The sequence below is a fragment of the Mobula hypostoma genome, chromosome 20 (genome assembly GCF_963921235.1).
Source record: "Mobula hypostoma chromosome 20, sMobHyp1.1, whole genome shotgun sequence".
In the NCBI taxonomy this organism is placed as follows: domain Eukaryota; kingdom Metazoa; phylum Chordata; class Chondrichthyes; order Myliobatiformes; family Myliobatidae; genus Mobula; species Mobula hypostoma.
The window spans coordinates 42,884,226-42,898,131 of record NC_086116.1 but is presented as its reverse complement, the minus strand read 5'-3'; the positions used below and the strand labels follow the sequence as shown (position 1 = coordinate 42,898,131).

General features: G+C 41.3%; 1 protein-coding gene across 4 annotated transcripts in view; it reads right to left on the bottom strand.

Moving 5' to 3' along the window:
• The window catches only part of sfmbt2 (Scm like with four mbt domains 2), a 226,853-nt gene that overhangs the window by 125,449 nt on the left and 87,498 nt on the right, over positions 1 to 13,906 (bottom strand). For all 4 annotated transcript variants that reach the window (XM_063072736.1, XM_063072738.1, XM_063072739.1 and 1 more), the window contains 3 exons: positions 11,692 to 11,780; positions 11,116 to 11,362; positions 1,514 to 1,611 (listed from right to left, as the gene is read on the bottom strand). In XM_063072736.1, the coding sequence (XP_062928806.1) occupies positions 1,514 to 1,611; positions 11,116 to 11,362; positions 11,692 to 11,780 (434 nt within the window). The remainder of the gene's footprint in view (positions 1 to 1,513; positions 1,612 to 11,115; positions 11,363 to 11,691; positions 11,781 to 13,906) is intronic.

Here is a 13,906-nt window from a genome sequence, read left to right as displayed (position 1 = left end):
AGCTGCTGATGCCTATGAATTCCACAAATTCACCAACTGCTGGCTAAATAAATTCCTCCTCATTAGTGGGCACGTGGCCAAGTGGTTAAGGCATTCGTCTAGTGACCTCAAGGTCGCTAGTTCGAGCCTCAGACGTGGCAGCGTGTTTGTGTTCTTGAGCAAGGCACTTAATCACACATTGTTCTAGTGTCTGTGCGAGGAGTAGCGTCCCACACAGACTTCCAATCTGTGCCTTATAAGGCATGAAATTGCCCCACACAGGCCTCTCATGGTCTGAGTCATCTCTGCTCTTCCAGGTGTCTTTCTATTCTGAGGTTGTGCCTTCCTATTCTAGGTGTTCCCCCGCTGTAGGAAACATCCTCTCCACAGCCACTCTAGAGCTTTCAATATCTGATAGGTTTCAATGAGATTCCCCCCACCCCCAACCAATCTTCTGAACTCCAGCAAGTACAGGCCTAGAGCCTTGAAAAGCTCCTCAAACATTAACCCTTTCATTTCCAGAAAAAAATTCTCATGAACTTCCTCTGGACCATCTCCAATGCCAGCACAACTTTTCTAAGGGGCTCAAAACTGCTCACAATACACCATGTGCCTTATTAAGCCTCAGCAATGCATCCTTGTTTAGCAGATTATTTAATGGCTAGGAGGGTCACCGTGGCTTTAAGGGCATTTCCATGATAGAACAGGCCACATGGTCAATGGCAATTTCTTTTTCTTCATTCAGTCTGCTGCTTCTTCATGTGTGTAGGTTGGCTATTAGGCAATAAAATGGACTGGAGAATGCTGTGGGCCATACAGTTCCTGTGATGTCTTCATAATGCACCGGATTCAAAACAACACCATCTTGAATGCAGTTAGACAAGCCTGTTTTAATTTTAGCCAATTTTAGCAATGACTTTTGCAAAATATGCAGGTAATGCACTGGTTGTCTGTCATAAGGTACAAATGACAGAAATTATTCAGCTTGCATTGTATTTGAAATTACCTTCCAATTTTTGGCAAAAATGTTATACACCACACATAAACACAAAAGATTCCGTAGATGCTGGAATCCGGAGCAAGACAAACTGCCGGAGGAACTCAGCTGGTCAGGTAGCATGAAAGGAAATGAATAAACATTGACGATTTGGGCCGAGACCCTTCATTAGTACCTGTTATATGGTCTGTTTTTCCTGCATCTATCCCCAAACCAGACATCTTTTGTAAGATTCATTTTGTAAGACTTTGGACATTTCTTCCCTAATAGGGTTAATTTTCAAAATGAAATGACCAGATCTTGAATTTGTATTTAGGAGATCTTGGGCAGTACTTGCGTACTTTACTAATTCTCATTATGGATGTGTTTCTTGCAGTTCCTTCGCATATCCTAATTACGTTATATTGGGTTAACTGGCTATATTAAACTATCCCTCAGCATGGGTTATCAACAAAAAGAATCACACAGAAGTTGACTGGTATTTGAGAGGAAGTTGCAGGGTATTGTATCTGTATTGCTATAAGTTAAAACAATTACCTTAAACACTTCCAGTGGTAATGAAAACTTTTCAGCTTCAGACAAGGCCTTTTCAAGGGCATCTTTCCATTCCAAGTCACTTTTGAGAGACTGGATTTCTGCAAGAGAGCAAGGAGCATCTTGTTCACTATCCACCATTATCTACAATCTTTTCAGGCAATTTAAAATACAATATCCATAATTGAGAAATCCATCCTTTTGTACTGTTCTTCCCAACATACTGTTTAAGCTATTGTTGCTTTTCTATCTCAGAAAGTGGTATTTTGCAGAAATAGTCTCGCAATTCTATTAAAATAAGACCATAAAACGATAATACATAGGAACAGAATTAGGCCATTTGGTCCATCAAGTCCGCTCTATCACACATGGCTGACTTACTATCCCCTGGAACCCCATTCTCCTGCCTTTTCCTCATGCCCTTTGTCACCGTTACTAATCAAGAACCCATCAACCTCTGCTTTAAATATACCCAATGACTTGGCCTCCACAATTGTCTGTGTTTATACATTCCACAGATTCACCATCCTCTGGCTAAAGAAATTCCTCCTCATCTCTGTTCCAAAGGGAAGTCCTTCTATTGAGGCTGTGCCCACTGAACCTGGAGTCCCCCACTCTAGGAAACATCATCTCCACATTCACTCCAACTAGGCCTTTCAATATTCAATAGGTTTCAATGAGATCCCCACCCCCATTCTTCTAAACTCCAACAAGTACAAGCCCAGAAGCATCAAATACTCCTCATATATTAACCTTTTCTTTCCCAAATAATTGTCATGAACCTCCTCTACTCTCTCTCCAATGCCAGTATGTCCTCTCTTAGATAAGGGGCCCAAAATGACTCATAGTACTCCAAGTCCGACCATCCCTCATGAGGCTTTAAAAGGCATCAAACCCAAATGTGATCAAGAGCAACTTTGATTTGAGATTACTGAGCTTGAAGTTTTGATGAAAGATACTAATCACTACCTTACACAGCGGGAACAAACAGAATCAATCAACATATTAGGGACATGTAAAAGAATATCTGTTTTACACAATGTAGTATAAAGCCAGAGTTTGAATTATGAAATTTATTAAGTTCTTTGATTTATACTGTGTCCACTTCATGAAGTACACCTGTACATTAATACAATTATATCAGCCAATCATGTGGCAGCAACTCAATGCATAAAAGCATGCAGACATGGTCAAGAGGTTCAGTTGCTGTTCAGACCAAACATCAGAATGAGGAAGATATGTGATCTAAGTGACTTTAACTGTGGAATAATTGTCGGTGCTAGATAGGGTAGTTTCTAGCTCCGAAACTGCTGATCTTCTCTGGTTTTCACCCACGATTATCTCTAGAATTTACAGAAAATGGTGGGAAGAACAAAGAAACATCCAGCGAGTGCCAGTTCTGTGGGTGAAAATGCCTTGTTTATGAGAGGTCAGGGGAGAATGGCCAGACTGGTTCAATGTGGCAGCAATATATCAGTAACTCAAATAACCATGCATTATAACAGTGATGTGCAGAAAAGCATCTCTGAATGTACAACACATCAAGCCTTGAAGTGGATGGGCCACAGCAGCAGATGAGCTACACACTGGGTTCCACTCCAGTGGCCACATTACAGCTCAGCATTTACCACCATCATTGTCACAATCCTGATCAATAAGCTATGGAACTGTAGCTCCCTCTGCAACTGAATCCTTGAATTCCTAACCAGAAGACCACGATGTGCGTGGATTGGTGATAATATCTCCTCCTTGCTGACGATCAACACTGCCACACCTCAGGGGTGTGTGCTTAGCCACTGCTCTACTCTCTCGATACCCATGACTGTGTGGCTAGGCACAGCTCAAATGCCATCTCTAAACTTGCTGATGATACAACCATTGATGGTAGAATCTGAGATGGAGACGAGAGCACGTATAGGAGTGAGATATACCAGCTAGTTGAATGGTGTCACAGTAACAAACTTGCATTCAATGTCATTAAGACCGAAGGACTGATTGTGGACTTCAGAAAGAGTAGGACGGGGAACACACACCTGTCCTTATGGAGGGATCAGAAGTGGAGAGAGGGAGCAATTCAAGTTCCTGGGTGTCAAGATCTCTGAAGATCTAACCTGGTTCCAACATATCGATGCAGTTATAAAGAAGGCAAGACAGCGTCTATATTTCATTATGAGTTTGACGAGATTTGATTTGTCACTTAAAACACTCAAAAGCTTCTACAGATGTACCGTGGAAACCATTGTGATAGGCTGCATCACTGTCTGGTACAGTGGGGGGGGGGGTAGGGGAGTGTGGCTACCGCACAAGATTGAAAAAAGCTACAGAAAGTTGTAAAATTAGTCAGCTCCAGCACTAGTCTCCGTAGTATCCAAGACATCTTTAAGGAGCGGTGCCTGAGAAAGGCGGCGTCCATTATCAAGGAACCCCATCATCCCCGACGTGCCCTCTTCTCATTGTTACCACCTGGAAGGAGGGACAGAAACCTGAAGGCACACATCCCGCTTCTTCCCCTCTGTCATCCAATTCCTAAATGGGCATCGAACCCATGAATGCTACCTCACTGTTATTATTTCTGTTTTTGCACTATTTTTAATTTATCTATTTGATGATAGGCATCCGTTAGTCTTGTGAGACCATGGATTTGCGCCTTGAAAGGTTTCCAGGGTGCAGGCCTGGGCAAGGTTGTATGGAGGACCAGCAGTTGCCCATGCTGCAAGTCTGCCCTCTCCACGCCACCGATGTTGTCCAAGGGGAAGGGCATTAGGGCCAATACAGCATGGCACCGGTGTCGTCGCAGAGCAATGTGTGGTTAAGTGCCTTGCTCAAGGACATACACACTGCCTCAGCTGACACTTGAACTAGTGACCTTCAGATCATTAGACCAATGCCTTAACCACATGCCAACACACTATCTATTTAATATACATCTATATACTTAATGTAATTGATTTATTTACTTAGTTTTTTCTATATTATCATTTATTACATTGTACTGCTGCTGTTAACAAATTTCACAACACATGCCGGTGACATTTTATGTTTGATGCCGATTTTGATTATTAGCTACACTCCTGTACCTAATAAAGTGGACACGGTATGATCTCTAAGAACTGTATGATCCCTATGTTCCATCAGTTTGCAAAAAAAAATATAGAGTGATCAGAGCACAATAAACTAGGACAGGGCTTACATTTGGAATGATTTCAAAGTTATATGTTCAAAATTCAAATTCAAAGATATGTCAAGACAAGAAAGAGAAAAAAAATCAGAAGCCCTTGTAGTTACTTTACTTGCATCATCCTTCTGCTAACCAAGTAAAATTTAGTATTCTACAATCTCGCCCACTGTGAAATCAATGGCAAAGGATTGACATAAAATAAATGTAGTTTTAAAATTCAAATCACTTCATATATATTTCCCAGACATTTTTGATGTAAGCTTGAACATATAAATTCTGCAGATTAAGGAGGAATTAAATTTGGGAGCACTTTTGGGGACAAAATTTATTCATCTTCAACTTTAGTACCACCTATATTGTAAACCAGACAACTACTTTACTTGTAGAAACCCATGTACTAATAAAGCAATGTTCCTAAGACAAAAAGAACATTGTTATGAGTACTGTACTTTCAAAATAGCTTAAAGATTATATAAATAAATAATGCAATACAAATTTAACTTACTGTATTAACATGCAAGCCTCATCTCAGGATACTTTGAATCTATTTTTTAATTTTTAATTTAAATACTGATTGATGTTTAAAAATGATTTTCTTCTGTTATATTTACATATACAAAGTCAAACAACATAGGCAAAAACAGGGCTTTGCTTCCAGATGAGCTCAATGCCTTTGACTGTCAAAATATGAACCATCACGAACTGCCAAATCCCCCAATGATCCTACGATCTCAGTCTCCGAGGCCAACATGTGAGCATCCTTCAGGAGGGTGAACCCAAAAAAAGCACCCTGCCCAGACGGGGTACCTGGCAAAATCCTAAAGAGCCGCGCTGATCAATGGCTGGGGTGTTCACTGAGATCTTGAACCTCTCGCCTCAGGAGTCTGAGACAGCCACCTGCTTCAAGCAGGCTTCAATTATACCAGTGCCCAAGAATGCTGTGGTCTTCCTCAACGAGTATTATTTAGTAGCACTTACAACCACAATGAAGTGCTTTGAGAACTTGGTAATGAAACGTACCAACTCCTGTCTGAGCAGTGACAGGGATTCACTCCAATGTGCCTAGTGGCACACGAGTGCACAGTAAATGCCATCTTAACAGCTCTTCACTCTACCCTGGAATATCTGTATAGAAAAGGTGCATACATCAGGATGCTCTTTATCGACTACAGCTTGGCATTCAGTACTATCAGCCCCTCAAACCTAATCAATAGCCTTCAAGACCTTGACCTTAATACCTCAACTTGTGCAATTGAATCCTCGATTTCCTCCCTTGCAGACCCCAGTCAGTTTGGATTGGCAACATCGCCTCCACAATCTCCATCAGCACAGGCGCACCAGAAGGCTGTGTGCTTAGCCTTCTGCTCTGCTAGCTTTAGATTCACAACTGTGTGGCTAAGCACAGTTCCAATGGTATTTTGAAGGTTGTTAACAATGCTGCTGTCACTGGCCAAATCAAAGGTGGTGATGAATCAACATTTAGGAGGCAGACTGAAAATCTGACTGAGTGGTTCCACAATAACAACCTCTCTCTCAATGTCAGCAAGACTGAGGCGCCGATTACTTCAGGAAGAGAAAACCAGAGGTCTATGAGCCAGCCCTCATTGGAGGATCAAAGATGAAGAGGGCCAGCAACTTTAAATTCCTGTGTTATCATTTCAGCGGACCTGTCCTGGGCCCAGCACACAAGTGCAATTACTAAGAAAGCACGGTGGCGCCTCTACTTCTTAGGAGTTTGTAAAGATTCGCACACTGATGCTACTTCCGGAGCGTGGTCCGAGATCCCGCGGGAACTTGTGAGGCACCGCCAAGGCCGCAGAGCTGCAGCGAAGGTCAGGGCAAAAAGGAGAAACCTTCTGTCCCCGCAATCATCATGGGAAACTTGAGGTTTTGGGAAATAAAATGGATGAGCTTAGTGCACTGAGCAAAACCCAGAGGGAACACCGGGAGTGCAGTGTTTTTGTGTTCAACCTGGTTACACGAGCATTTCAAGACCATCCGAGCAGACAGAGATGTGCATTATTATTCTGTACTTCATTATTAGTTAAGTCTGCACACTGCTAAGTGTGTTTTTAAATGTTGCTGCTGTAATGAAAGAATATCCCACTCAGGATCAATAAAGTTTTTATTATTGATATGACATCTAAAACTTTGGCAAACTTCTATGGATGTTTGGTGGAGAGTATATTGACTGGTATGGAAACACCAATGCCCTTGAATGGAAAAATCCTCCAAAAAGTAGTGTATACAGCCCAGTCCATCACAGGGAAAGCCCTCCCCACCACTGGGGACATCTACAAAGTGTGCTGCCACAACAAGGAACATCCATCAAGGGCTTCCATTATCCAGGTCATGCTCTCATCTTGCTTCTACCATCAAGGAGGTCGTACCCGAGCTTTAGGCCCCAGATCACCAGGTTCCGGAGAAGTTATTACCTTTCAACCACCAGGCTCTTGCACCAGCATGGACAGCTTCACTCACCACATCTCTGAACCGATTCCAGAACCTACAAACTCAATTAAAAGGCCTCTACAACCCATGTTCTCAGTATTACTTATTTATTACGATTTTTTGGGTTTTTTTTCCTTGTATTTGCATAGTATCTTCTTTTCCACATTGGTTGCTTGTCTGACTTTGCTTGTGTGTAGTTTTTTTTTACTGATTCTACTGTATTTCTCACAAGAAAGTGAATAGTGGAGTAGTATATGGTGACATGTACGTACTTCGATATTTAATTTGAAAATTAGATTGAAGTTTGTTCTCCAAGGAACTGTCATTTACTAAATGGACTGGATGGTCTCTTGTGTTGTTGTAAGAGCTTCTAGTTAGTGACGCATAGCATAGCCAACACTTTATAAAGATGCCAATATGCAAAAATTCAGCTGTGACAAGCCTGTAAGGCATGCCCATCATCAAAAGTGATGTGCAATTTCACAGAGTACATTGCTTTTCAAATATAAAAGAAAATAGATGTCAGCAATTATGTATATATTAATATTTTTATAGAACACATTTGCAAATCTCAATAGGATCTCAACAGGGTAAAAGTTAACTGCTAACTTCTAGATTCTGCAATGAAGTCCTTATGCATTAATACACTTAAGAGGAAGAAGTGTATTGACATAACAGATTTAGATTATTATGCTGTGAATATTTATATAATAATTGAGGAGGTTTGCAAATGGCACCTGAGGGCTCACTAATGTATGGACTGATGAAAAGTAATATGTGAAGAGCTTTTTGAAAGCAGGTTCAACATGGTAAATCATGAAGTAGGTGCGTAGAAATTTGAATAGAATGAGACTGTATATATAGAATCCCTTGGAATTTTATACAACACTCTGGAATATACACCCAGTGGCCACTTCATTACGTAGCTCCTGTGTCTAATAAAGTGGCCACTGTGTGTATGTTTGTGATCTTCTATGGCTGTAGCTCATCCACTTAAAGGTTTGAAGTGTTGTGCATTCAGAGATGCTCTTCCGCACACCACTGTTGTAATGCATGGTCACTTGAGTTATTACCGCCTTCCTGTCAGCTTGACCCAGCCTGGTCATCCTCCTCTGACCTCTCTCATTAACAAGGCGTTTTCACCCACAGAACTGCCACTCGCTGGATGTTTTTTGTTTCTCGCACCATTCTCTGTAAACTCTAGAGACTGTTATGCATGAAAATCCTATGTGATCAGCAGTTTCTGAGATACTCAAACCATCCCATCTGGCACCAACAATCAATCCATAGTCAAAGTAACTTAGATCACATTTCTTCCCCATGCCGATGTTTGGTCTGAACAACAACTGAACCTCTTGGCCATGTCTGCATGCCTTTACACATTGAGTTGCTGCCAAATGATTGATTGATTAGATATTTTCCTTCACAAGATGCACCTGAAAGTGGCCACTGTGTGTGTATTTTTGCTGTTGCTTAATAACTTAAACAACATCTACTAATTTGGTTGGAAGAATGGACAAGGGACCTTCTTCATTAAAAATGCCAATTCTGTTTAAGAAGTCACAAATTTTGATAGTAAATAAAATCCCTTCAAATAGGAAGAAAGGCAGGGACAGAAAAGAACAAAACAAAACAGAAACTGATTAAATATCAGGGATATTTTTGGCATTAGAGCAGGAGAGAATGAAACAGTGAGGGGTTTGGAGGAAAACAGACATATGAAGTAAGTAGTAATGGAAAAGCAGATAATTTAAAAGAGCAGAGAAAGACAGAATAATGGGAGTGAAGGAATGTTAAAATAGGGGGCAGGAGGGGAAGGGGGAGAAGAGGATGGGGGGAGAAGAGGGTGGGTGGAGAGGCTGGGGCGAGAGGGGGAAAAAAAGCAAGAAGGATGCCAATACTTTCATATGCCCACCTACCAATGAAACACAGCCTTCTGGTGTCAGTGGCTCTTCATGTTATGAAGTTCAGTCAGTGGTAAGGAAAGCAAGTGCAATGTTAGCATTCATTTTAAGAGGACTAGAACATAAAAGGATGTAATGCTGATGCATTAAGGCATTGGTCAGACCGCATGAGGAGTATTGAGAGCAGTTTTGGGCCCCTTATCTAAGAAAGGACGTGCTGGCAACGGAGAGGATCCACAGGTGGATCCAGGGAATAGTTCTGGGAATGAAACGGTTAACAATGAGGAGCGTTTGATGGCTCTAGGCCTGTACTCACTAGAGTTTAGAAGAGTGAGGGGAATCTCACTGAGACCTATCAAATTTTGAAAGGCCCAGAGAGAGGGGACACGAAGGGGATGTTTCCAGTAGTGTTGTTTAGGACCAGAGGGCATAGCTGCAGAATAGAGGGGGCGTCCATTTTGAACAGATGAGGAGGGATTTCTTCAGCCAGAGGGCGATGAATCTGTGGAATTTATTGCCATAGGCAGCTGTGGAGGCCAGGTCATTGGATAATATTTAAAGTAGAGGTTGATGGTTTCTTGATACGGGTGTCAAAGGTTATGGGGAGAAAGCAGGAGAATGGGGTTGAAGGGGATAATAAATCAGCCATGATGGAATGGTAGAGCAGACTCAATGAGCCAAGTGGCCTAATTCTGTCCCTTTGCCTTTTGGTCTTATGGTTTAATCCTGTTGTAAAATACCCTGCAATGACGATATGAATTGTATTTTTTTTAAAGATGAGCTTTATTGTCGCATGTACATCAAAACATATTGCGAAATGCATCGCACCAGAGCAACCAGAGGAATCCCATGTTGTCAAGGAGAGAACACACAAACTCCTTACAGACAGCCGCAGGAATCAAACCCTGATCTTGCAGCTAGCACTGTAACAGTGTTACACTAACCGCTACCCCACTGTGCTGCCCTTTTTATAACATTTTTATATTTTTATAATTGCCTACTAGGCAAGAAATATTGCTTGGCAAACTAATCTAAAAATAATGTACACAGATTGCAACCTTCTCGTACAGGTCAAGCAATTTCCAGAAATTATTTCTTTTTATTTCAGCCTCTACCTTGAACAAATATGAATGTTGCAGTCAGAAGTTAATGCTCAGTATAAAGTGTAAAAGGTCAATTAAAAATCGTTCATTCGGCTTCCCTGTATGTGTTCTGAGGTAAATCTTTATTCTAATTGGGTATTCAACCATTTTTACGAAAGCACAGCTGCGTGGAATCCTTTGAACTGGTGCCTCATAGCAGCAGGTGTTCAAGAGGAGGAGGCTTTTGCCAGAGTCAGCTAGATTTTTTGTTAGGTTGCTTTCTCTAAGATGAGGAGCAAGCACTCTTACATCACCACCCTTTACCTGCTACAGGATTTCGTTGTAAAAGGCCAAAAATGCCCCTGATCTACAGGCAGTTTTCTGTTAATGCTTGTCCTTCCTGTTTCTCTCTCTCTTCCCTTCTGAAAGGATTTTTTTACGATCAAATTCCATGACCTTTTAAAAAATGTAATTGGTATTGAATCAAGGGGGACTCCTGGAGTGGCATGGTATCGTAGTGGTCAGCTGCTACAGCACTAGCTGAGAGACTGGGGTTCAATTCCTGCCACTGTCTGTAAGGAGCTTGTACGCTTTCCCCGTGACTGCATGGGTTTCCTTTGGTTTCTGTCCGCATTCCAGAAACACACGAGTCAGGGTCAGTAAGTTATGGGCATGCTGTGTTGACATTAGAAGCAGGGGGACACTTGCGGGCTGCCCTGAGCACGGACTGTGCGCAAATGATCCATTTCGCTGTGTGTTCTGATGTATATGTGATAAATAGAGCTCACCTTTAATTTTACCTTTTGTCCATTCCTCAGGCAAGATTAGGTTCCACAGCCAAAGAAATTCTGACCATGCAGGGAACCTTATGCTCAGCCAATGACCTGGTTAATATGGTGGATTACTGATATATTGCACAATAGCAGACCATTAAATGGTCACGTTTTGTACACCAGCTCCTTTGTCCTTTCCTAGACTTGTAACACTTACCTGTTGGAGCCTCAAGCTTGCAGCCATTTTCCTGGCACCATCCCACTGGGCGGAGTCTGCAGTCCAGATAAAATAACCACTGGTCGTGATCTTCAATATCGTTCAGTCCTTCATAACGCAGGCACAATCTCCCACCGACATTCTCTATCACACGGACAATCCAGAATTGGAAAGGGTTTTTAGCATCCTGAAGTTCAATGAGTGATTTAGGCGTAACAAGGTCCACGGTGTTCTTCCCTCTCAGCGGCTGTTTCAAATAAGAGGAAAATTGTAGAGTGCACAAACTGGAAGTCAGTACCCATTAAAACTCTCTAAATACCAGAAAACTGCATATTCTGCATGTATTTACACATTGCCATCTCTTATTTTATGTTGTACGGTTTCGCTGCATACAAATCATTTCTAACATTGAAAATGGAGACATACTCTAGCAGTAATTGAGTGCAAATGTGCGGACGGGTGAGTGAGCGAGCGAGCATGTGTGAGTGTGTTTTCCCTACATTACAATTACTCAAAGGGCAAGTTCAGAGATTCACGTTCCCTAGAGCTCATCTCTGATCATTTGTAGATGCTTACCCCTTCCAGAAGATTGGCAGGAGCTGTCCTTGCACCAGTCAAATCCCGAATAAGAAATTCTGTCCAGTCTCCATATTTCTCACAAATTGCTGTAAAACAGGAAAAGCACTTTGGTGAACCACACAATCATCCCCCTTTGGGAACACAACGAGGAGCAGGATTTGGCTACGTGGCCCTTTGAGCTTTCTTTGTCATTTATCAAGATCTTGGCTGATTTACCCAAGCATGTGAAAACCGGACTTTCGCTTAGTATCCAGTAATCTATCAAGCTCTGTTTCGAATGAGCAGAATGAGCCTCTAAAACTCTCTAGGATGAAGAATTCCAAAGATCCACCCCCCTGCAAGCAAGGAAATTTCTCCCCTTCTCACAAGGTGGAGCTACTTTAACCAAGAGGGTAGCAAACCTGTGGAATTCATTGCCACAGACTGGTGTGGAGGCCAAGTCATTGAGCAGAGTTAAAATGGAGGCTCATGATTAGTAAAAGAGTGTCAATGGTTACAGGGAGAAGGCAGGAGAATGGGATTGAGGGAGATAGTAAATCAGTCATGATGGCTCAGACAAGATGGGCTGAATGGCCTAACTCTGCTTCTATATCTTATGGTTTCATTTCATTTGAAAACCCTTATTTGAATCTGGACCTTTGGCTTTTGACTCCTCGGACTGGGATAATATCCTCCCTGCTGGCTCCCTTCACGCTATAAGAATTTTGATAATTTCAACATTATAACTACCCGCTCTTCTTAACTCTACAGAAGGCAGTCCATTTTCCTGGCACTGACCCAATGATTGAAACCCAGTCTAGATAAAGGAATCAATAGTCCATTCAATCCTTCACGGCAAAACAATCTCCCACTGTCATTCTCCAACACACAAACTGACTGGTGTTGAAAAGGGTTTTTAGCTGAAGGTCTACCGTGTTCTTCCCTCTTACATACAGCTTCCAATAGTTAAGTGTGGGTATATTAAACAGTAGGGAAGAGTACATTTGGCTGGTTTTAGTGTTAACTGATCAGAAAACAGCACAATTCATTTTAATATGACAGATCATTCAAACCCAAGTACAGTAATTACACAGCAGACAATAAAATGCCCCATCTCAATGATGAAACAATCTTATAGTTAAATAATAATAACCCTCCCTAGATATTCTATTAAGCATATTCACGTGGAAGCCTCCAAGATAAATTTTGAACCAGGTAGCAACAATTCCAGCATTTTTGCCAAATGCTAATAAATTACTTATTTAGTTCCAAAGATTATCACAGCACCTTGGCAGAGCACAAGATAGAATGCAAAAACTTTAGGCTTCCTGCAGTATATTATTTTTCCATACAATGTATTTTTCAAAAATCATCTCAAAATTTAATTTTTGCACACTGTTCATAAATGAACTCTCTCAATTAATCAGAAAACTTTCCCCTGTCCAAGCACAGAAATAGTGTGCCTTAATATGATTACTGCTACTGTGCTTAACTCAAAGGGTGTATAAAGTCCAAAATACAGTAACAATATGATTATTGTTATTGTGCTTAACTAGGGGTGTAAAACCAATAAACAGTGCACTGAAATCAGGCAGATAAATGCGTAAGATCACTCTTACTCAAAAATGTTAGATATGATTTGATGGAGAGGAAAAAAATTAGAAAAGTAGTAATGAAAGTTTGGAATCTAGCTGTTTTATTGCAGTCAAAAAGATATGGTAATAATAACTTATTACTTCATTTTAACAAGTTTATTCTAATAAAGTATTCTACTTTTCTATAAAGATGTTGCTAGGAGCTGAGAAACTGAGTTATAGGGAGAGATTAAATAAATTGGACTTTATTCCCAAGTGCGTAGGAAAATGAGGGGAGATTTGATTGAGATGTACGAAATTTATGAGGGGTATAGATAGGATAAATTCAAGCAGGCTTTTCCCACCGTGGTTGGGTGAGACTACTACTACAGGTCATAGGTTAAGGGTGAAAGGTGAAATGTTTAAAGGGAATGAGGGGAAACGTCATTCAGAGGGTGGTGAGAGTATGGAACCAGCTGCGGGTGGAAGAGGTGGATTCGGATTTCGACATTTAAGAGTAATTTTGGATAGGTACACGGATGGGAATGGTACAAAGGGCTATGGTCCGGGTGTGGGTCAATGGGCCTGTTTTTTGTGCTGTAGTGTTCTATGCCTATTATATTTCCAATTTCAATGCACTCATCTATTCAGTTGTCCCC